The sequence below is a fragment of the Dermacentor silvarum genome, chromosome 11 (assembly GCF_013339745.2).
Source record: "Dermacentor silvarum isolate Dsil-2018 chromosome 11, BIME_Dsil_1.4, whole genome shotgun sequence".
Classification (NCBI taxonomy): Eukaryota; Metazoa; Arthropoda; class Arachnida; order Ixodida; family Ixodidae; genus Dermacentor; species Dermacentor silvarum.
In genome coordinates, this window is record NC_051164.1 from 64117899 (window position 1) to 64141824 (window position 23926).

General features: G+C 47.3%; 4 protein-coding genes across 4 annotated transcripts in view; 2 read left to right on the plus strand and 2 right to left on the minus strand.

The window, feature by feature from the left end:
* Positions 1–4739: 4739 nt before the first annotated feature.
* On the minus strand, positions 4740–11767 carry LOC119432622 (E3 ubiquitin-protein ligase Topors). The gene is made up of 3 exons (XM_037699781.2): positions 11632–11767; positions 8709–8992; positions 4740–5237 (listed from the first exon to the last, which is right to left on the minus strand). Exons 2-3 carry the CDS (start codon positions 8973–8975, stop codon positions 4917–4919), a joined length of 588 nt encoding a protein of 195 aa, XP_037555709.1. The 5' UTR covers positions 8976–8992; positions 11632–11767; the 3' UTR covers positions 4740–4916.
* Positions 11768–12256: 489 nt separating this feature from the next.
* LOC119433798 (RNA-binding region-containing protein 3) lies at positions 12257–14654 on the plus strand. The gene has a single exon (XM_037701057.2). The coding sequence runs from the start codon at positions 12825–12827 to the stop codon at positions 14277–14279; it is 1455 nt and encodes a 484-aa protein (XP_037556985.1). The 5' UTR covers positions 12257–12824; the 3' UTR covers positions 14280–14654.
* Positions 14655–15832: 1178 nt separating this feature from the next.
* On the plus strand, positions 15833–19681 carry LOC119433799 (uncharacterized). Its single transcript, XM_037701058.2, has one exon. It carries the CDS (start codon positions 16153–16155, stop codon positions 17200–17202), a length of 1050 nt encoding a protein of 349 aa, XP_037556986.1. The 5' UTR covers positions 15833–16152; the 3' UTR covers positions 17203–19681.
* The window catches only part of LOC119433797 (very low-density lipoprotein receptor-like), a 55222-nt gene continuing 50892 nt past the window's right edge, over positions 19597–23926 (minus strand). Inside the window, 1 exon segment of the mRNA XM_037701056.2 lies at positions 19597–23192. Coding sequence (XP_037556984.1) covers positions 23148–23192 — 45 coding nt within the window. The 3' untranslated portion in view covers positions 19597–23147.

Sequence of the window (23926 nt, forward strand, 5' to 3'; positions counted from 1 at the left end):
ACTGCCTAGACTCTGCCCCCAACACAGATCGCTTTCAAGATACGGCCCGCGCGCCACCGCGCAGTACGCAATTGACGCTAGAATACAACGCCGCTCGCTGTCCCTCCCTCCCTCCCCCTCCCTCCCCTCCCGCTCGCCGGTGTCTCGAGCACAATGGGAGAAGGCACGCTCCCTCCCTGCTTTTCTTTCTTGCGCGCGAGAGATTTAGACGCGGTCCGTCAGCTCCCCTCGCACACTTTCACTCACACATACAGCATAAGGCGCGCGGCGACGGCGTTATCGCCCTTGTACTTTATACGGAACATCTATGCGCCAAAATTTTAGGGCCACAACGTGTCATAGACACCATCTTCAGTTAGCAAATACGGATCTCAAAGGCAATACTTTTGGTGGCGGAAACCGAAAATACGCCATAGGTGTCGCCCCCTAGACTTTGGGCGGCCAATGCCATCGTCAAGCCATCAAGCCAAGCGACATGAAGAGTCAAAATGGTCGCTCGGGTCGGCGCGGGGTGGCAGTTCGCAACGTATGATGCGGGAACGACGCAACAGCGGGGTTACCAATGCATTGCGTTTTATGGGAGCTGTGCTGGGACCGACCGAAAACGCAGCACCCGGGAACGTAACAGCGGGTTTCTACTGTATTAGGTAGCTAACAAAGTATGCATTACACGAGGGTGTTTACAAGAGGTACAACTAAAAATGTTGCAAACAGAGAAGCAAGCTAAAATTTAAAAAAAAAAACGAAAAGTGCTAGCATATGAAAATAAGTGACAAAGTAGAGCAAGCAAATCAAAGCTGTAAGGCGAGTAGATTTTCTTCCACAGAACCCGCAAATGTATCTAATGAGCAGCTGCTACTAATGGACTAGCTCAAATTATTCCACTCTTTTATGGCTAAAGGAAAGAACAAATTCTTAGAGCAGTCGGTACGAAAGGAATACTCATCGAGTGTTTGTGTGTGTTTATGTCACATTGGCAGTGTTTCAGTTCAGGAGTTCAGTTCCCTCTGAAGTCGTGTGTTAATGTTAATCCGAGGTACGTGCGTTCCTGAACTTGTACCAGCGGTACGTCATTGACGGTATACATAAAGTTCACGTTACTTTTATTGCGATAGCAATTATATGGACACTTCAACGGGATTTCTGCCGTCGGCGTCGCCGTCGTCGTCAGGTTCCGTATAGATTCCAAGAGCGATAAAATCGTCGCCGCGCACTGCATGCGCGAGTAAAAGCGCGCGGGGGACGCGCGCTATCACAGAGAGCCAACGCACGGCGGAAAGCAAACGCGATTGTCGCCCAAAAGGCCGTGGGGGTATGGAGGGCGAGGGAGGCGGGGCGACGCTGTGCTACGGCACCAAATGCTTATCTTGCAACCCAGCACAAGGAGAACAGGCAACGCAATCTCCCACGCGAAAGCAAAAAAAAAAAAAAAGCGGGGAGGCAGCGCGGGAGGGACAGGGGGAGCAGCTTCTACTCTGCCAACAAATACGCTTACACTGGCTGTGGTGGCCGTCGCCCGCACCGTCTCTTCATCTCCAACACGGCTCTGACCTTTATGCACTGTCCATTCCCCGCTCAGTTTCCGTTGAAGCGATAGACCGCACGATTCTTCGCCCGCTGCAGCGGCCGCGCCAGCGTTTTGACAGTCGTTGACTGCGGTCATTCAGTGTGATCTATTCATGTTTGCTTGTGCGCGATGACACCACGCTTGTCAATTCAGTTAGAAAGCGAATGTGTCCAAGTTTCTGCGGCCAATAAAACTACTCTACTATCCCTACTCCGAATAGCTCTCTACCAATTTGCTATCGCAATTGATGCTTCGCCTTTCGGGCGAAACCGCGACATTTTTTTCTTCTAGTGATAGATAGAACAGCAGATTTCTTAGTATTGATAGTCATCTGACAGTCGGCACACCAGTTAGACACTGCTTTTACGTCGTCGTTTAATGCTATGTGGCCATCATGGGAGTTAATATTTCGATATAAAGAATGCAGTCGTCTGCAAATAGTCTGATGTTTCCTGCGATTTTTTCTGGTAGGTCATTATTAAAAATTAGAAATAAAATGGGAGCCAGAATGCTTAGTTAACGTACCCCCAATATTACGTGGGCTGTCGGGGAAATCTGTCCACAAATTGGGTATGGCTATCAAGGTAGTTGCAAATCCAGTCTAATATGGGGCCTGTACCTAGTGTAACCTCAAGTTTCCTTATAATCTTTTTGCGGGATACCCGATGGGACACTTCCGAGAGATCGAGTAGGATGCGGCGGCCAACGTGAGCACCGAATCAGAATGAAACTACTGTTTGCCGCAACTGCTGCAGACAAAATATGCACGGCCGCTATCTACGCAATCGTGGATGACAACTACGCAGTTATGAAGGCAAGCGGCCAACGAGGTGTTATGTGTGGCGGTAAACACAGAGAATAAATGCTACAAAGGCACAAATAGGTATGAAGCATTCCGGCATTCCTCTCATTACCGCACCATTTCCACTGACGACTATGGCGATGTAAACTCCGCTGCTTGGTTTCGGTTGGACCTTAGCACCGCCTTTGCTCTTTTGTGTCGCACATTTGTGCCACTATGCACTCACCAAACTTTGAGAGTGGTCAGAATTAACCGATGTGCGTGCAAATAACAAGAATTAACAACATAATGCATATGCCTGCCGAGACCAGAGGACGAATCCAAATTAACCAAATTTCCAATATTAACGAGGGTAGTATTAACAAGGTTTTACTGCATGTACTAAGTAGTGCGCTGAACTACCATATGTCACTTACAGAGCTCACATATTTTCTTGGTGGCAGAGAGCAAAGTTCACCGACGATTACTTCCACATCACTAACACAGGGTTCGTACAGGTTTACAAGTAAAAAATTCAAGGCTATTCCATGACTTTCCAGGACCTGTCACAGGTTTTTCAAGGACTCAAAGCAGCATCCAAAGTAGGATTTCTTTACTCTAACATTTCCAAAAATGACTAGTTTTATTGCACTTACAATAAATAAGTGTATATCACAATTATAATAAAAATGTCTAGCCTTGATAACTTCTCAAGATCACAACACAAAATGAACACTTACAACAGCGGCTGAGATTTCTCCAGTATAGGGTGGGTAAAGTTCACCAAAAATATTCAAACCAAAGAGAAATAAATGTATATCCCAATGATCTTGACGTCTAGCCTTGATCACTTTGCAAGTTCACAATACCAAAAAAAAAAAGTTCACAAAAACCACCCAACAGCTACTCTGACTTCTCCAGTATTAACTGGGCAAGTTTACTGAACATTTCCAAACCATTTGGTGTAGTCTCGCTACACCTCCATTATATTATAACAAATAGATGTATATTGCAATTTTGCAAAACATGCCTTGTCTAGATTATTTCTCAAGTCTGCATTATTAAAAGTTAACACAACGAACACTCACAACAGCTGCTCAGGCTTCTGGAGTTTTAGCTGGATTGGTTCATCAAACATTTCCAAAACATTCAGCATACCGTATTTTTCGGTCCTTAAGACGCGTTTTTCTTTTTCTTAATTTTTCCGTCGGTGCGTCTTATAGAACGGTGCGACCTATGTGCGTTTCTTTTAAACTGCCATCATAATCGAATCCGATGATAATTATGGCCACGCGAAGTGGGCCGGTTGACCTAATTGCTACGGGTTCTGTGCGCGCTATCGAGATTCTCGTGATCTGTGCGCGCTATCGGGTTCTCGTGATCAAGTTCCAAAACGCCGTACGAGAAGGATGGAGCAGCAACGCAAGCGGCGGTAGGCCGACCGTGAGTCGATCCACCCCAAAGTCGTCGCATCTGCACATAGCTGTCAAGATACGGCACATGCCACTGCGCAAACTACGCAGTTGCTACGAGAGTACAGGCAGCCCCCCCCCCCTCCCTACCGGGCTGCCTTCGCACTTTCCTCCCTTGTGCGCGAGTTGGTTCACCGTCGCATGCTTTCACTCACACATACAGCATATGGCGCGCAGGAACGATGTTATCGCCCTTGGACTTTACACGAAACATCGCGGCAACCACAACAGCAGAAATGCGCCAGGAGTGGAAATATATGGCACCCATACGCTTGCGCGTGACCCGCATTCCCGGAGCGAAACGTCACTAGCTTACCGAAAGAACAGGTGCGTCTTATACAACGATGCGACTTGTATACTTTTTTTCCGGAAAAACTGCCGTTTTGAGGGGGGTGCGTCTTACACAAAGGTGCGACTTATTGACCGGAAAATACGGTTATGTTATTGCAAAGGCACTGAGCATCAGTTGTAAAGTTGCTGCAGTATTGCTCTCTTTAGCTTCACTAGCTTCAATTCGCGCGCAAGAGTGAAAGTGGGAAAGCAAGCCGACGGGCGAAGAGTGAAACGAACGATAGGGTGAGGAAAGCAGTGTAAACACTGCCAGCTGAGCCAGCAGCGTTGCGCGGCACAGGTCTCTCGCTCCGTTCGCGGTTTGACGCGGCGAAGCCTTTCATTTTTGCTCGTGCAGTTCTGCAAAACAGAACCATGTGTGCTCGCGCCGGCGTATTGTTTCTGAAATGGGGAGTTTAGTCAGATCTACGCCGATCTACCACAGAAAGGAGGTCCCAATGTTGATATCAGAGTGCATTGCTCATGAAATTCAAGGATTTTCAAGGAAGGCAAAAATTCCAGGACTTTGAAGGGCCTTGAAAACACACTTTTCAATTTCAAGGGTTTTCAAGGATTTCAAGGACCTGTACGCACCCTGCTAACAACTGCGAGCAACGTAGCCTGTGCAAGTGGTCTCCCGACATTTTGTATCCCATGTGGCTAAATTTAGTGAAAAGTTCTCCCCATTCCAGATTGCAGCAGCAGACACACTTACAAAGGCTATCACCACCCTAAGACAAGACTTGCCTGAAGGGCCATAAGGACATCACACTGACCTGGTCCGTACGGCGCTAAGCCTTCTGGCACGCGCAGATAACCGCGCGACCGATTGGCGGCGCGGCCTCGAGTGCCACGTCAGCAGCATCGGCGAGTAGACAAGGTGGTGGGCCAGCAGCAAAGCGCTGCTCAGCGCGGAGCTACGCGAGGTGGCTGCAGCCATGGCGGCCGCTGCTGCGGCGGCGCTCGCCGTCGAAGATGCCTGCGGAGCATTGTTGTGCACGAAGTACTGGTCGTAGTCTTCGAAAGAGCGCACGTTGTGGACAATGCTCTTGAAGCGCTGCTTGCACAGCGGGCACTCGGCCTTCACCTGCAACGAAAACGCAATGGCGAAATGAACGATGTGGCCAAGTGGACTTCGCAGATTCACAAATATGAAAGCCGCTCACAATCAAAAGGAACGCAACAGTGACACCTCACAGTAAGAGGTCTATTAAACTTGTCGTGAGACATGAGAGCAGCCAGAACTTGCAACTTCGAAGCCTTGTGCAGATGTTTGTGAGCAATCGCACCAAGGAGACCTTATAAAAAATTATTGAGATTGGTTTCACCCACACCACTGAGCTTGCTTTAACACCCAAGTCGGCGCTGTAAGAACAATGTAAGAGAATGCATACCATAAGTGGAGAGAGGTGTGTGTGTGTGTGTGTAAGCGTGGGTGCGCGCGTGGCTGAATACCCACCAACTAATATGTCAAAAAAGCCATTCCAGCAAGTTTGCATGCGCTACTGTGCAAGCTGTCTTATTCTCGCATTCCTTTTCCCTTTCACCATTTTCCAGCTTTTATTGGTTACCTTTACGACAACCTGGTCGAGAGTATTATAAACAGGCAGCTGCTGTTGGCTCTTTCACAGCTCAACATTACCAGGTTAGTTCGAGAGTGAAATAAGAAATGAAAGGCGAAGAGGTTGGCCAGAGTAACTGTATCAGATGCACGTGTGACGCAAGCAGTCGTGCCCTCTAGATAGCGTCACATCGCGGCAACTCAGGACTTCCACGATTTGTCGTGCACCCATCGTAACGTTCCGTCAGTAGTAATTTGGCTAGCAGGCATTACTGTACGAAAGGCGCAATAAATGCCCTTTTGATTGTTCGCACCAGCGCGTTGTCATTCCTTTGTCCGAAGAGCATATGTGAGACCTCACAATTCGTGGGGTTCAATGCCCCAAAGAAAGACTGGCACTCTGGAAGACAATGTAGTTGACTATGTGCACAACTGTGCACGTGAAGATGGTGAACCAAAATCAAAAGCAGTGATTATTATTGTTGTATTCAAACTGCGTCGTAAACATCTTGAAACAATTCTGCATCGGAACTGAGCTGCAAGTTTGAATAATAAAGCGTAAAATGTTTTAGCTAAATGAGTTGGAAGGTAGACGGCTGGATATTTGCCCTCTGTGCCAGTTTGTCTTCCAAGTAGTGAAACTTATCGTTTCCATGGGCTTTCCTGGAAACAACATCACATTCAATTATTCAATTCAACATCAATCAAATTATATATTATATAATTATAATAATTATTAGTTTGCCGAGAATACCAGGAAAGCTAACTGCACACCTTGTATAACGCATGAGAACTGTGAGAAAACAAGCGTTCAGTAGTTATTTTCAAGACATAATTATTCTACGCACTTCAAACTGTCAGCACACGACACAAATAGCACGGCCCTTATTTTCTCCAAGTATGAAATTGCTGCCGTCCTTGGTCCTATCAAGAAGGCAGGAAACTTTTGCAAGTGTTTCATATACCGGCTTTGGGCCAATTGAAAACGAAGTTTTAGAAATTTTCATGTAGCACTTAAATAACTCGAAGGCTCCAAAATTAATGTGCGTACCAGCCCGAACATTTCCCACATTTTCACAAAATATAACTTTGTGAGCGGTACAATTTTTTTTTCTTTTTTCCAGGAAATTGTGAGAACAGGCATATATAACGTTTTCGAAAGCTAGTCGCACTAGCAGCATTCGCCGTAAAAACGTGACAGCATCTAAGTTTCAGGTCACTGAAGTAACGGAACCAGCACGGATGCATTTCCTGAGCTCGTTTGCAGGTTGGTACAGAACAGAACAACGTTTCAAAGGGTAACACAATCACACAAGCCTCTGACGTTGCCAAATCATAAGTTATTGCCTCAATGGTCCTCATACCTCAACGCACTAGGCAGACACAGGTGTAAAGCAGCTTTCCAACAGCAACTTCATGAAATTAAATGTTTTCAACGCATTGGGCATTGTGGGCTTTAGAGAATGGATCACAGTAACCCTGCACGCGTGCCTCTGGTCACAGTGTATTAAATTTCTAGTGTATTATTAAAGAAATCTGACATCGGTCCACGTTGGGTGAACACAGAAATAAACTGTCTTTCGCTACTCACAAAAATTCAAAAGTGAGGCTGAAAAATGTTTTCTAAACATTTTCATTCTGCCTGATTCTTAACAATCTGGGTATCTGCCTATTCTTGAAGCCAATCCCTGAGAATGGGTAACTGCCACTGCGATACAATGGGCACAGAAGCCTTAAATGCATTTATGTATCTGTCGTTCTTTGTGCATACACCTTTCATCAACATTCTTTCCTCCACAAGCATCATGCATGGCGTTCTCCTGCAAAAGACAGTCAACAGCTACAGGCGAAGAAGCCGTGCGCGTGTCAACCGGTATCGCTGCTACCTTCGCCAACTCAAACAAACTTCTCGTCATTTAGATTGCAACACTGCGTTGGATCTGCGATCCTACTGTATCCATTCTATTGTATATTATTTTGTTGGCACTAACAAAGCCTCATTCTATTTGTGCTCAAATATCAAATACATTATATTAAATCCTGCACAGTCGCATTGCCATGTGGCGTTCTGCCATTGCTGCAGACTGCTTCTCGAAAACTTTTATTCTGTGTATTGGATGCAACTACAGTTTTCAAGAACATGATCTGCAATCTGAGCAACTGATAAATCAGAGAAAGCGAAGCTGTAGAAGCGAGTTCTCGTACGCTTCGTCGAAAGTACTAGGGGTCTGTTTGCTGGCTGTTCTTACAGTGACGATTCATCAGTGTCATCACAGATGCCGCCTGCGTGTTCTCACAGATTCGCAGGTCATACAACCGCTTCGTGGCTCCCAGAAAGACTGAACTGCCGCCGCAGCCACACAAAACTCCTAGCGTAGCGCAAGTAAAAATGTTACCCGAGAAAAAGACTTAAGGATTACTGATCAAAAAATTGCGCAAGGAAGTTGTCTATTTGAGTGAGTTATACACATGGTAACTTCAATTTTATAGTCATTTGATAATTACATTGCAAAGCGAAAATTCTGGACTCCACTGCAGGTTGTATTGCTGGCTGTTCTTTTGACTTTCGATACTAAACACACCGCCACAGGCCACAGTTGGCTTTCACTATCGCCGCACAGAAGCGGTCGCGGAAGTCCCCTTACCGGTGTTGATGTAAAATCTTCTTTCGGGGGTTTTACGTGCCAAAACCAGTTCTGATTATGAGGCATGCCGTAGTGGAGGGCTCCGGATTATTTTTGACCACCTGGGGATCTTTAACATGCACTACAACACAAGCACACGGGCATTTTTTGCATTTCGCCTCCACCGAAATGTGGCCGCCGCGGCCGGGATTCGATCCTGCGACCTCGTGCTCAGCAGCGCAAAGCCTTAGCCGAGTGAGCCACTGCGGCGGGTACCGATGTAAAATCGAAAGCGCTTGATCTAGTAATGGATCGTAAGATGCTCTCAAGCTTTTTTTTCTGCCGCAGTGGCTCGAGCGAGTGCTAGACTAACCTTTGACCATTCCAGAAGGCATGAAAAGCAGAAGGTATGGAAGCAACTGTCGGTGAACGACTTGTTCTCGGGTGGACCGAGGCAGATGGCGCAGCTCTGCTCCGGGGATGACGGCCGCTCCGGCGACTTGGACGATGGCGGTCGGGGAGGGGCAGCACTGTCCCCTTTCGCACCTTCCAGCTTGACCGCCGAGGCCAGAGTTTCACCGGCAGCCGCACCGCCGCTGCTGCTGCGAGCAGACGGCATCGCCACCTCGCTGGTTGCCATGGAAACTTGCTTCACAGCTGCAGCAGGGCAAGAAAAAAAAAAGTGCGTGTTCAAACATTTGCTCATTCCATTTCCTGCTTTGTTTCATTTATTTGGTTCCTTAGACAGCGTCTAAGATGAGGTCAAGGTTTGTTGCATTTTTAATTAAAAGGACACATCTACCAACTTTAGGAGGCAGACCTATTACTCGGGCCATCAATTCTTTTTTATTATTGTTTTTAAATATTTCAAAATTTAAGAAAGCTGTAGCGTAGAGTTCGCAACCCCTACTCTGCAAGAGAAAGTGCTATCATAAGTCTGTAGGACGCACCTATCGAGACCTCTGAAGCAGACAAAACTGGTGTATTATACACCTCTCTAAAACATACCACACTACTATCCCAGTATGTTTGCAAAATGGCTGTTAACATTATAGTAATTTCACATAAGGTGTAAATTAATATATCACATTTGTGATGCTATAAAGACACAGTTTACAGAACTGTGCTATCTGTTTTCAGTACAGAGTTACGGTTCGGAAAGTTCATGCTGTGTCTTTTTTTTTTTTAACTTACAGATTTTTGGCATACATTGCACAAACAGTGAGGCCGTAAATCAAAATTCTGCTTCCCCCAGGCGACGGTAGAATTCATATTTCTTAAATGCAATCAATTTAATTAAAATCAATTCATTGAATCTCTTAACGTGACCATTTCTGCTTTTCACATGTATTTGAACAGGGAAGTCTGAGTTGACCACGATGTAATGCTTCTCTTATTGCTGTTTAGGATCGCTGGTCCCTCACATTTCAGAGAACAAATATTCTTTCGTCAAGCTCTCTCAATTATATTACAACGGTGATTTGCCCTTTACAAACGGTGATTTGCCCTTTACAAACAAGTAGCACTTTCAACACAAATGAGAAACGTAACCAGATGACAGGCATTCTGGGGAAAAAAAGGTAAAAGAGAGAAAAAAACAGCAAAGGTAGCACGACAGCCAAGATAACAAAATCTAGCAAGGGAGTGCCGAAGGGCAAACCAAGCCTTTGTTCACCTCGCGATCGAAGATTACATAACAACATAATACGTATGTCACAGACAGCGATTGCCTACTAACGTGCCACAGTGTGATGGTGACATGTCTCTTCAGCGCTAACACGAAAGAAAAACATGAATATCCTTATGCCAGAACACTGCTCCACATCAAGGAAACTTGGAACAAATTGTTCAGCTTCACTTTTGTCCATGGCGCCTACATTCAATGAAACGTAGAGTTAAAGCTTAACTGGTAATGTAATTAATTGGTTGAACTATCAGCAGCTGGGAACTTCCCTCCAGCTGATCACAAACGAAACTTAACCCATAGTTACGTTTCCCGTGCTTAGCTTAAATGTGCGCGCTTTGAGGCATAAAACTCGGCATGACATATGCGATACGTTGGGCACTTCAGGGAATATGCAAATACAAGAAAATCATACATGAAAGGTTCATACGTTCCAGTTTTGCCTAACGATCACAACCAATGTTCTGTCGTCTGTAATCTCCGCATCGCCGGAACTATTCCGATTTCTATACACCCTAGATTAATTTTATTTTCCTTACTTGGGCACCGCAGCGAAGAGAAACATCAAATGAGTGAGCGATCTAGAAAATAATAGCATCGTCTGTAACCTAGAAAACGAGCTTCCTTTTTTTTTTTTTTGTCTATCTTTGCATCAAGGTCACGTAAAAATCCAGGCGCACAGGGGCGCGCGATAAGAAATTAGCCGCTAGCTTTTTTCGGAGTCGAAGCATGCGTCAAATGCCCATCTGCCGCAGCTGAGCGGCTTGCAAAGGAAGTAGACATCACGACGAGGCGCAAACAACGTGGCTTTATATAAGTTAGCCCTGCCCGCTATCAAAAAAAAAAAAAAAAAGACAAAAGACAATCAAAACGTGACCCGCGGCGACTAAATGCCAGGGTGAACCCAGGGAGTCGACCTCTTTCCAGTCCCGACGGCTCAATAATGCCAGGGCTGGAACCCCATCGAGACAACGGCCCGAACTGTTGGCGCCCACTGCCACATAAAGTGACGTAGTAACGTAGTTGGAACGTACGCGTCGTCTTGAAGTTGGACGCAGTTAATCGAAGGAGAGACGCGCAAAGCGTTTTACGAGCGTCCCTTCGCCTACGCAAACGGCAGAAAGGACAGTTTTGATGAGTGACGTTCCCGCTTACATAAGCTTCAACTAGAGTGTACTAGAATACTCTAGTACGCTTTAGCTTCAGCAGCAACGTAATCGGGCGGTCGGATTCCGCGAACTGATTGACCTCTCCGAACCTCATGACCTCTCCGTGACAGAACTTCGTTTCACCCCTCCAATTTTCCGTTGCTGCGACCAGTCGCCTTCTGACATGCCCGCTTCCGCGTGGAAACGTCTTGGCTGTACATGGCCTTTTCAGACTTCGATTATTAGTTTTCGAGAAACGAGACATGTCACCGACACAGAAGCGAACATAAAAAGCGACGCACTAGCTGCTAGGCCTTCGGGCAGTTAAAAGAACGGCCTGCTTCCTCCCGCAACGCTGTCACGAGCTGCGGAGTTTTCGTCGCGTCCGTTCGATTTTTTTTGATGCCGCGTAGCTTGAGAGGAAATTTTTGGTCGTGTCGATGTGACGATACAAGGTGACTCACCTCACCAAACGGTGTCGATTTTGAGTGAAAGGTCGAATTTGTCAGTTAGACGAGCACACATCGTCAGCATACACACAATCGTCCAACATCATTACGACTGCTGCTATTCTATCTGCGCATGAGCGTTCGCAGCGCTGTTTGCTTCCTCAGCGGCGTGAAGAGAAAGCGCTTTATGTGCATTCAAAAAAGCAAAAGTTGAGGTTATATATCAATATATTTATTTTGCTGGCTTTTAATTACGCCTTCGTCGAAGTTAAGTTCGAAATAAAACGTATTTTGCAGACAGCGTGATTCCTTGCTACTTTTACGGAAGCTAAGCGCATGTGAGAGCGCTACTAGATATAGTTCCAAATTAGATGCCCGTTTATAGGGTACTACACTAATGTTATTTCATTTTATTACCATATACCACGTTTTATGTTAGTACATACACTAATATTTGTATTTTTACCCGACATATTTCATGAATGTTTAGAATGATGGTGGTACGCATCGACACTCTCACCCTCTTCTTTCCACAATTAATACTAGAAAGTACTAATTCAATTAATACAAATGGTTGACCTTAAGAGGCTGTGTCGTGACTTCAACTATAATTTCGACAATCTGCAGGCCTAGCAGGGACGCTTTTCCATGTTGGCGTGTAAACGCAAAAAGAACCGGGTCGCTCACATCCACGTTGTTACGTTGTTTGTGCTTTCTCAAAATAGCCAACCCAAAATGAAGTTATGTAATAACTTGCCATTCATAGCTTTGTATTACTTATTACAGTACGAAATAGGCAAGAGCTACAGCTTTACCGGCTAAAACCTCAGTTTTGCCGCCGTGGTTGCTCTGCGGATGTTGAAACCGAAACCGATGGCGGTGTTGAACTACTTGGCGTTGTGATACACGTGAGGCCATAGAAGGTGATAGAAGCTTCTCGGGCTTCTCTTTAGAACTTTCCAGGCTCTACAAGGTTTTCATTGCTTTTGCATGCTTACCGCGATTTCCTGTTATTTACTCATTGCTAAGCAGTGAGCTAGTGGGTGCAGTTTTTCATCCTGTACAAAAGTTCGTAGTATGACAGCGGCCGGGCTTGGCAAATTACGACTTCGCTAGCGGCCGACTTCTCTAATCCGACTGACTGCGTGGTATGCGCGCATTGTAACAGTTGCAGCACATTTTTTGGTAGCGCTATCGAGCCGTACAACATGCGCAACAAGTGCGAGACGTTGCTCGTCCGGCACTTGCCGACCTCGATGAGCGAAGCCGAAAAGATCGACCTGCTCAAGCACTTCGGCGCCGACACCGTGCGATGCATGCGACCGACGGGAAAACTGAAGAACTCCGCATTCGCGACGTTTCCGACGCAGGAAGCCGCTGACTGCGCTCTCGATCGCCTGCACCAGGCCGTGCTGATGGGAAGCCGCCTGGTCGTCGAATACGCGCTCGGCAAACAGGTGGACCGCTATTTTCCGAGCAAGAGCGAGCAGTTCTCGGAGTCTGCGAGCGCTGCAGAAAACGCCGACGAACAGCAGGCGACGTCGTCGAAGGACGAGTACAAGTCCAAAATGGAGGCGTTCGCGATCAAGCTGCACGCGATGTCCTCGGACCTGGGGCTCGACTACGTCCTCAACCCGATGCTGACTTACGCCTACCCGCCTGCGTCCCCTACGATCGTGGCGAACATAGCCGCCGTGCTGCTTTCGGTGCCCAAGTTCTACACTCAGGTCCTGCACCTGATGAACAAGATGAACCTCCCGGCCCCGTTCGGACCCCCGATGCCGCAGCCGCCCGTGATGCAGCATTCCTTCACCGCCAACCCCGGTCTCGCCACGAGCGAATCCCAACCCTCGGCTTCCGATGCGGCTGCCGAAGTGTCGGCCGGTGACCACGAGTCGAGCTTGGAGGAGTCTGAGATGGAGAGTGAGGAAGACGATGCCTTTCAGAGAGCCCAGCTGCCTAGGGCCGTGATTCCAAAGAAGCGCAAAGCCAAGACCCAGCTGAAGAGGCCCAAACTCCAAAAGCTTCTGCCACCTCAGCCAGTTCAGGAGCACGGACCCAAGGCGTCTGACGTGTTCGAGCCAGTCGTCGAAGACAAGGGAGCGATGAAAGCCATAGCCATCAACATCCGACACGAAGTCGACGGCGAGGCGCAGGCGAAGCAGACGACAGCACCAGAGGTTGTGGAGGAAGGCGGCTTTGGCATCCTGCCTGCCGCGCCCAAGCCAGTGGAAACCAGTGAGACAAATGCCAGTGATGACAACTATGACTGGAGCGGAACGCAGTTCCTGCGGAGGGAGGAGGTCAGGTCGGGGCGCATCTCCAGCGACGAGATGAGCAGAGCGTCCGTGTTCAAGAACTACGAACCAGGAGATGTGGCCTCCAGGCTCTACATAAAGAATGTGGCCAAGGCAGCGACTGTTGAGGACTTGTTTCGCATCTACGGAGGCTACATCGATGCTGACTCTGAGGAACAGCGCAATGCTTTTGACGTAAGGCTCATGAAAGAGGGCCGTATGAAAGGGCAAGCGTTTTTGACACTTGCCAGTGAAGCTCAGGCAGACAGAGCTCGAAGGGACACCAATGGTTACCTTCTGAAGGGGAAGCCGCTTGTCGTACAGTTTGCAAGGTCAGCTAAGGCCAAGAAGCCACCCACGGGCTGACAATGCTTGCCTTAAAGTGTTACATTCTTGAACTTGTTCATGTGGGCACCTGTAAATAAGCATAAGCAATGTTGTAATATATAAAGCTGGAAGTACAGAAGTTGTACATAGCACAACTGTGGTCTCTGTTGGAATGTGAATAATACTTTGTCTAATATGCATGTAAGCAAAGTACACCAGTAATACTTCGTCAAGGTGTATCCACCTTGCTTTGTGAAATGCAACTATTCTTGTATACGAAATTGCTGTATATAGTTGGACAATGCTGATGATGATGCAGCCGCTACCCTTTGAGAAGCGGACGCTCGCATGAATGGATGGGGCCAAAATAAAATGAAATTAAAGGGAAGATGTACAAATGTCATTTCTCCACGTGGTGCTTTTCGCTCTGTCACCTCTGCTGAAGTTTAAGTTTACATGTTGTGCTGGCGATTTCCATTAGTTGATTCTGCTACCACTGTGTGGTGTCTATTTTCAGGTTTACTTATACATAAGTTTAATTTTGTGAGGCTACAGCTGTAGAAGCAGACTCTTCTGCCGACGACTCTTCAGCAAAGTTATATTGCTATTAACACATAGTGTGGTGGTGGATACCAGTGTAACATCAAAATTCATACATCTCTGGAATATGAAAATACATTTCAGCTCCCATACTACAGTTACAAACGGAGCTCTAAAATGTGAGCAGGGACTGTTAGTTTTCTCCGAACTTTAGTAAGCATCTACATCGCAGCTGGTAGATGGTTATCTGGAAGTATACAGGAAACAGGAAGGAGAGTTATTTTGCCCAATTATGCCTAATGTAATACAATGCATTTAGTTACTCAAGTATTTTTTTTCCTCCTCTCTAGATAACGAGAGAGGAGGAAGTGAGTTCCTATGGGATGCACAGTCAGTTTCGCCTATCTGTTGACATCTGAATGGCGACCAGCAAAGGGGTCATAATGAAACTTTTGCGCACACAACACGAAACCACAACGAAGAAGTACACAAGGACTAGCGCAGACTAACAACTGCGCAGCAATGCAGCAAAGGGGATTGGATAATGGAAGTAGTGTACAGGTATTGGGGAGAGGGGAGGTGGTGCTGGGTCTCCGAAAAGTAACTGTTTAATGAGAACATAAAGATGATAATTGTGAATAACATTGCAGTTTCATGTGCGATCTGATGGCGCAAGACCTGTACGTTTCATAACATGTGGGGTGCAGTCAAAGGATGGGTGTTCGAGAACAATCGTCACGCACTGCAGGAGCACTGCCGTAAGCAAAGCTTCAAATTTTCGGACTTTTCAAGCTTTTAGGACACCGTCGGCGTCTATGTTCACCGTAATGTTATATATATTGCAATGTTTGTGGTATGGCCCTGCACGTGGTTGTTGCAGTCACTGTTTGCAGAGTAGCTGGGGCAGCTCTAGAATGCAGCCGAGAGTTTTGCATGTTGCTTCCTGCGGCGCGCGGGGGGCCGCGTGATCAGCTCGAATTCGCGCCCGCAATGCTCGCTCTGTACTTGTCGGTACAATCGCCATCGTAGCAGCTTCTGGCGTCTTTCATCGCCAACGGCGGTCAATCCAATCCACTCACAGTTTTTGCGTTGCTTCGCGCGTCTGTCGGCGTCGGCTAGGAAGTTGCAGTTCCTGACGCGCAAAAAGTTTAACTGCCTGATCTTTGAGAGTCCAACATGACCTGACAGAGGGTACGAAAAGGAGCTCCTCTCCTTCCAGCGCAACCTTAACGCCCATTCTACCGCTGTCGGACGTCCGAATCACGGTAGTTCGCCTCCACGTCTGCGGCTACTGGGGGGCCGGCGCGCTTTCAAAAGCGCTTTCGTCGTGTGAGCGATCGGGCCGCTACAGCGAAGTAAGAAAACGAAAACCATGGGCAAGTGCTGCATCCCGAGCTGTCGCAACTCGCGCGAGCGGATACCGGGCCTCACGTTTCACCAGATCCCGTCGAACGAACCGTGTCGCACAAGGTGGATGGAGGTACTCACCAAGAACGGCGTCAACGCGTTCACCGAATGGACGCTCGTCTGCGGCGAGCATTTCACGCACGAAGACTACAAGATGACAGCGCGCAAGAACTTCCTGCTGCCCTCGGCCGTGCCGTCCGTGTTCACGATCAGGCCTTGCAGGAACGCGCCGAAGAAACGGGGTCGCAAGCCCAAGGCCTTGCTGCTGCAGCAACAGCAGCAGCAGCAGTTCGCGGCTCGAGCGGGGGCACCGCAAAGAGTGACAGTTCTGCGATCCGTAGTCGCCGGGGACGCCGATACTGCGGATGACGACGAAGACTACGACCCGAGGAGCGGCGGTAGCGTTGGCGTGCGACGCACGGGCCGGCCGCGCAAGCGGAAGGTGTTCACGGACATGGTGGTCTACATGCCCAAAACGGCGTCCGACGCGCCACAGGCCGAGGACGACGAAGACGACGCCGGCGAGGAGGATATGCAGACGATCACCCTGACGTTTCCGCGCGAAGACGAAGATGAAGACAGTGCTTCGGAGGAGTACGGCGCGACGTCGTCTGCTGGGAAGTTGTCGGAAGGCGTGCGTCTCGAAGAGCTCTCGCAGCAGCCTGCTGCCGCAACGCCGGACGAGGCGGTGCAGTTTAGCGAGGGCGGCGAGAAGCAGCCGCCGAAGAACCTGAACGTCATTGTCTTCACCAATCAACCGCGGCCGGCGTCGAGTTCCGTTAGGACTCGAACTGACGACCTCGGTGCTGGAAGTGTGGAGGTCAACGAATCCTCGTCCGATTACCCGGGCCGGCCCAAGCGACGCTGCTGCCAGATACAGACACAGCGGCTGCTGTTTTACAAGAGCGTAATCACTAAGCTCAGGAAACGTGTCCTGGCCCTGGAGGCCAGTTTGGCCGAGAAAGAAAGGGAACTGGCGGCTATCGAAGCGCAAAAAGACCTTGAATTGTTGTAGCATATGGTGATCCGTTTTAAGAATGAAGTGGCAATGAGAACATGGCCGTCATCGTATTGCAGATACTGTGTGCATTATTTTTGTTGTTCTCCAGGTGTGGCTGTTGAGAAAGAGGCATGCCACTTTGCAGGACAAGATGTCCCGTTTTATGTTCAAAATAAAGAGTATGGGTACTCGCACATACTTAAGTTATGGGCTGTTGCTACTTCATGTACCAGAAGGTTTTTGATTAGCTCGGAAGCTCACTCCTTAAAGGCTTCTTGCAACACAAAACATTCTGCAGATTTTCTACTGTTCTAGATCTGCTATGCAAGAAGTAGGTTTACGGCAACATTTCCATGCTGTTTTGAGCCTGGAATGGCCTGTAGCTGTTCTCTTTATCAATGAAGCACGGCTAGTACAGTATAAACCCCACGATGACAAGCGACAGGATGCAGATGGTTGTCGTGCCCGCTCGTCACCTACAAGTCGAACCCCACGTGTGCGACGACTTTGGGCGATGTCGCCCCGGTGCTGCCGGTATCAGGGCGACAAATACGCACCCAAACTGGCGTGACGCATACTGTAATAATTTTTGTTTTGCTGTACAGAGCAGCGTAAAGTATTTCTGAAGGTCTTGCAGTAGGTTTTTTTTAATCCTTGCACGCATGAAAATTCGGTTGTCTGCTCGTTTTGCAAGACAGCCGATAGTATCACTGCTGTACATCCTGTTATGGCTTCGCGCTATCGGCTAGTCACTCATAGCACTTCCAGGCGACGAGAACAAGCAGTCCGATTGTGCAATGGCCTGTTTTTCCGCTGGAAGCCATCGCTCGTTGCTGTCGCACACTATATCGTTCTCATGGGGTTTGAGTTTAATGCAGTGATGCCAAGCTGAAGTGTTTGACCTCAGTTGGCTTTCCACAAATGGCACTGTTGCATTTGAGGTAGACTGAAAGAGATAGTGGCACACCTTGGTACTACAACAAGAGACGTATCGTACTTTGCATTTACTTACCTTGCGGATACACGCAAAGTGCATCGAGTGGCCAGTCGCGCTGCAATTTTGGGTGTAGCATTCGTGGGCTTCTTTCACGCTCGGAAAAACACTTATGTAGCACGTTTTGAGCAACAAAGCTGTATTGCGAGTTCATGTTGCTCTGAAATTTTCTCATTGACACTTTTCATCCAATTATGATATTTGAGAAGTTAATTAGGATTATGTAATTAGGCGAAATGCAACAAAAAATCTGAGTATCTCCAAGCGACAGCAAACAACATTAGCTTGGTTCTGTTCAGCCATGTGGCATTTGCATATTTTTTAATCTTGGTGCATGATAGTTGGGACACCCTGTACATGCATGAAATAGGGCGGCTACATGCAAGAACAAGTTTGTAGGTTTCCTGATGGGCTCCCCAATATGAAACTGCTTGCAACACCGCGCAGTTTGCATTTGAAATCAACCTGGTAGTTAGTCTCTGTGCAGCGGATGGCATGAAGTTGATTCTGTAAAGAATCTATCCGACAGACTGGATGGCTGGCTTACTGGTAGGCTTTATTATCCAAAAACACCACCTGTGCTACGAAAAATGGTTTAATTCCGACCACTGAGCGTTCCTTAATGTGTCCCTAAATCAAAGAGCACCTCTCGCACTTTGCCCACATCTGAATTCTTGGTGTGGGTTTTACTCTGAACAGCCGATTGCATTCGTTTATGCATTTGTTCATGCTTTGGTTAAAACATGATGGAATGCTACATCTAGTAATATATCCAGCCTGGGATATCGGACCCAGAATCGGCATTGATGGCATACCTTCGCTCTTCACTTTCCCGGTGTTCGCATTGTGCTGTGCTTACTTTCTGCAGAATGCATGCATTCAAAAAAAGTCAATTTTCAAAGAAATTGAAAGCATAAGTGATGAGCTATAAGAACGAGGAACTCCGTAACAGTCATCTTGCAGAGTGTTCACTAAGTGGGGGGGGGGGGCGTGTCTCGCATGTCCTGCTTCCAAATAGGTGGCGCTCTGGACAGCAAGTGCCCGATTTATAGAAGCAAGCTGAATGCTGCTCCAAACAGCAGAAGAGCTCTTGGTGTTGTCCAAAAGTTTGTCGTAGTTCTTGAAGTACCACCAGAGTTCTGTCTTCCAAAGCACCAGGGGTGTTCTAGAGATCAGGTGGCATTCTCTAAACATATCCAGGAGACTGGGCAGCTCATAAGTGCCGTTTGCAGCAATTGGCTTAGGTTAGGTTTGGAGTCTCGCCGCCGCAGTGCCGTTTCCTTCCCAACACAGGAAAAGCTTCTTAGGCATCCTTAAAAGCCGTCAAAGGTGTGGCCTGCTTTGCCACATGCGAATTTCGAAACACGTTCCAGCAGTTGGAACGTCTGGCAGTGAACACTCGACACAACCAGCTCTTACTTAGTGAAATCAGATTTTTTCTTTTATTTCGTACCTTACACTTGGGTAGACAACTTTGTACAAAAGAAAAAAAAAGGAGAACTGGAACGAATTGCACGCGAGGCGGCAACTAATCTGAGAACAGAAATGACCAGTACACTCAATGCTATGTATACAGATGTGAAAAGAAGGCAGAGGAAACAAGTATGCACAACAGACCGCACGCACACAGAAACAGCTTAGCAACAACAACTGCTGCATTCATATTTATATATGTATATGTATATATCACAAAGCACTAGAATCCGAGACTGACCGAAACAAAAGGGGAGGACACGTACAAGATCAGAAGACAGCACGGCGCTTTGGACAGGAACTTCCGTGTGGCCGAGTAACTAACTCGTAGGAGGGAAGAAAACAAAAAAACGCCCGCAACGGGAGACGGAAATGTACACAATGTTTTTTAGCCAGCCGAGCGGCACGTTAGGAAAGCAAAAGTGTGGTGCCACACGTCACGCACGTTTCGAGTCACGCGTGCATTTATTATAAATAACGATAATAATTATAATCGTAAGTCAACAATCCTCTGTTAAGAGGGTAGGGTGGGGCTAGGAATACGAGGGGGGGTCTAGAAAAATTATAGTAACGTGCAAGGTGCGATTTCGGCAACAGGTGCAGCGCCGCAAAGCTTGCCAATGTGACGACCAAAGACAGGCCGTTTCTTAGCCAAATGTTTCGGCGTGTAAAAATGGGCAGATCAATATCTTTGAGGAGATAAACTCCCGAAGTGGATGTAAAAAGAAATGAAGAGGAAGCAAGCATACATAATTAGCTTTCTTTTTCTTGGTCAGAAAAAAAAAAAACAACTTAAAGAAGCCTACAAGGTTTCATGAAAATTGTTGTCGACAAGAGTGAACATTGTGAATCGTCGAGTTCGACGATAGTCAAGGGTATGAAGTTAGCCACTCACAAATGAAACCTTGATTCATGCCAGCTCGTACACTTGTTTCTATACAATGGAGTTAACGAAGAAAGCTTGCTTTCAATGGTTAGGGTAATCGGTTACTTGTCTCGGGCTAAAGCATAAGGGATGGCAAACAAAAAGTGTCTATGTACATTTTTTTGACCATTCGCAACCCCTCGTGGGGGGGGAAATGTAAAATCAACAAAAATGCCGCATTAACAGTTTCACGCAGCCGGCGCCAAGCGCACGTTTCAGCTAAGTTCCTCGACCACTCGAGGTCAGTGGCATTCGTCACACATTTGATGATGAATCGTGTCGGAGGCGGAGCCGTCAACGCCGATTGCACGTGAGCAACAAGCACTGGTAAAAGAATGGAAGTTCCGCCGCCTCAAGAACATTGCAAGGTCAACAAGCAGGAACCTTAAAAGCGACGGCCAATAACTTGCTTCGTAAGCAGCGGTCCCACGTGGACTCTCAAAACACTCACATTACACATGGACAAAGAACATCCAAAGAGCCACACCATGTGCAACCAACAAAGAAATGACAGAGTTGACGTTCTAGAGTTGTTTTACAAGACACGCAGCCAATGCCCCAACACTTTCGAAAAATCTATGAAGCATGGGGCTTTAGAAACAAAAAAATGCATTTGCTGGAACATATCTGCAAGGTGCGCTAGAGGAACACCGTGCGAGATTTTTATTTTAACGCATGGCTAGTGTAAATTGCTGCCACAAAATAAACTGAACACACTATCAGTGTGGACAATGCTCAGTGAAAATAGCTCAACTGCAAGAAAATCATAATAAGCATTGCCTATGCATTTGAACACCGGTAATATAATAATGAAACTATCAATAAGTTAAGTCGTCACATTTTTTTTTTCTACATTTACATTAAAACAGTGATTCCGACAATCTCGGGATGCTAATGTACAAAGGGGACTAAAAAAAATATCCGCAAACACTCCAAGCCATACGAGAACCACTTGGATATGCTTTGCCGTGTGGTAGTCCAGCAATGACTGTGACCAGCCTTGCGCTATTTTCTTTTTTTTTTTTTTTCCTGCTACCTGTCAATCGCACTGCCTGCGAAAATATGCATTATTAAAAGCTTGTTCGATTCGTTGCCTCCACACCGGATCACAAATATAAGCACCAGGGAGATTCCGTGACATCATCCTCGAGCCCCAAGCTCGCATCCTACTCATGAAACAAATGGATTTTTTTTCACTCGGTGCAAAAGGTGCTAAAATGAAATAAATAACCCCTTCGACTCAAAAATCAAAAACAACAAAAACAGAAGAAAAGGACTACCCAAAGACTCACAAACACAGCCTACCAAACTCGCTTTCCCCCGCCCAGAACCACGATGCAAGAAGATCTATGGTAACTGAAAATAAATAACAGCCGCTCGCTCGTTCGATTCAAGCAATCGACCGATCGCTCACGTGTGAATGGATGCCAAATGCTTGGTCAGTCCTGAAACGGATGTGGTTCGGTTTTGCTTTGAAAAAAAAAAAATTTTTTTCTTTCACTTGGGTCTCCCTGGCCGCACTTGTGATGCGCACACACAGTTACACACAATGTACAATGCCTCGCGAGATAGGAGATGCACTCGCGCAAACACGCAAGCTGCAGGGCCGCGGCCCACCGGCGGCAGAAGTGCCAGTGTACAGGGAAAGACACCAAAATGAGTCCCGGTTTAGCTCTGGCGAACAGGAAACAGCAATCCCGCACCGCCATTGCGGGCTTCTCTCTCCCCCCGCCTCGTTCCTCCTGCACATTCAACATTCACCGTGCTTATCACCCCCAAGACAGCCACAGTCACAAGCCCTCCCTTTCACACATTCTGACATCGTCTGCCACGTGGCCACTGCAATTGGTCAGTCGTCTGCACGATGCCAGCAGGTCGTCTGCTACCGAGCTGCCAACCAGACACACCAGGTTCCCGAGCATACAGCCGTCCACTGCAGAAACAAGCTGTCGCCTGCTGCCAGGAGATGATTGGTCGTCTGCTACAGTAACCAAGGACCACCGCCTTGCTTGCACAAATGATCACCTGTTACAAGATGAGAAGTGCCGTTTGTTGCCTACTTGCAAAGGTAGCCTCCATCTGCTGCTAGGAACGATGGACATCCACAATGCCGACACAAGCTCTTCGACTTAAATGGTAAAGTTGTCGACACGCTGGTCAGCGCATCACGTAACTCGATGATATTTGGCAGCACTTGTGGCAAGCTGTGTGGAGATGGCGACCGGTGTCCAACCAGTCACGCACTATTCAGTCTACGTCACTACACCCTGCTGCAGAAGCCGCCGACGGCAACAGACGGTCCAGACCAAGTTTGCTGCACGCCACTAGCAGACGACACCAAAGCACTTGGCAGAAGCCCGAGGCCTGCCCTCTCTCTCCCCGCCATTTCTGCCCACGGCCTCACCTCGAGGGCACTGTCTCGAAAAGCTCGGATGCCAATGAGGCCGTCCTTCCTGGCACACACACGCACACCACTTGTGGCCGCCGAAGAAAACCAAAGTCTCTCTAATTGCAAAATAATGTCCGGGCCACGTGAACGTGGCCTTCACACTTCTAGCAGGTAGGCCACTATACAAATTCGTTGGTGCCTGGTGATGTCAGCGGTTCCATGCTCTGCGAGAGAAAAAAACAACAACGAAATTAGGCATTAGTAAGGTGGGCTTAAAGTCATTTCGTATCAATTTTTGGAGCAGATACAATTTCGTTTTTGGAGTAGACATTCTGATTTTGGAGAAGTCTGTAGCCCATATGTTTCATTATTGAGACAGTCTGGAGCATGCAATTTTTAATTTAGAGCATTAATTATAATTGAGTTGAGTAACAATCACAAAGCCTTAATTGCATTCTGCAGTATTAAAGAAGTGTTGAAGAACAGCCTAATGGCATTTTTCGTACTATGTTTGTATTAATAATAGTACAGGTTAAGTAACAGGAGGTGTTGTTTAGCAGAAGTTGTGAAGAAGCTAGGCTCAGTGAACACCATAGTGGTTTATGCAATGACATTTCTAGGTAATCTCACAGCACCGACTAGCTGAAGCCAAGATTCTGCAGGTGATTGACTTCACTTTGCCACTCGCGAAACACACTAGAAGCACCTAGGCATATGGAGTTCATATTGAGTGATTGGGTGTAAGCCCCCTGAATAAGCTAAAGGAAGCAACATTCCTCCTCTCTTGGCCTCTCCTTTTCCCAGTCCCCTTGCCCTCTCAGTTTGTGCGTTTTGATTGCGGCGATCGTACTGCGCAGCAATGCAACCGACGTGACATCGGGAGTCGCGATCGCCGCGATTGTGGGGCTACAAACCGCAATCAAGAGCAACTGTCATGGCGCCGGCACGAGTCAAAACA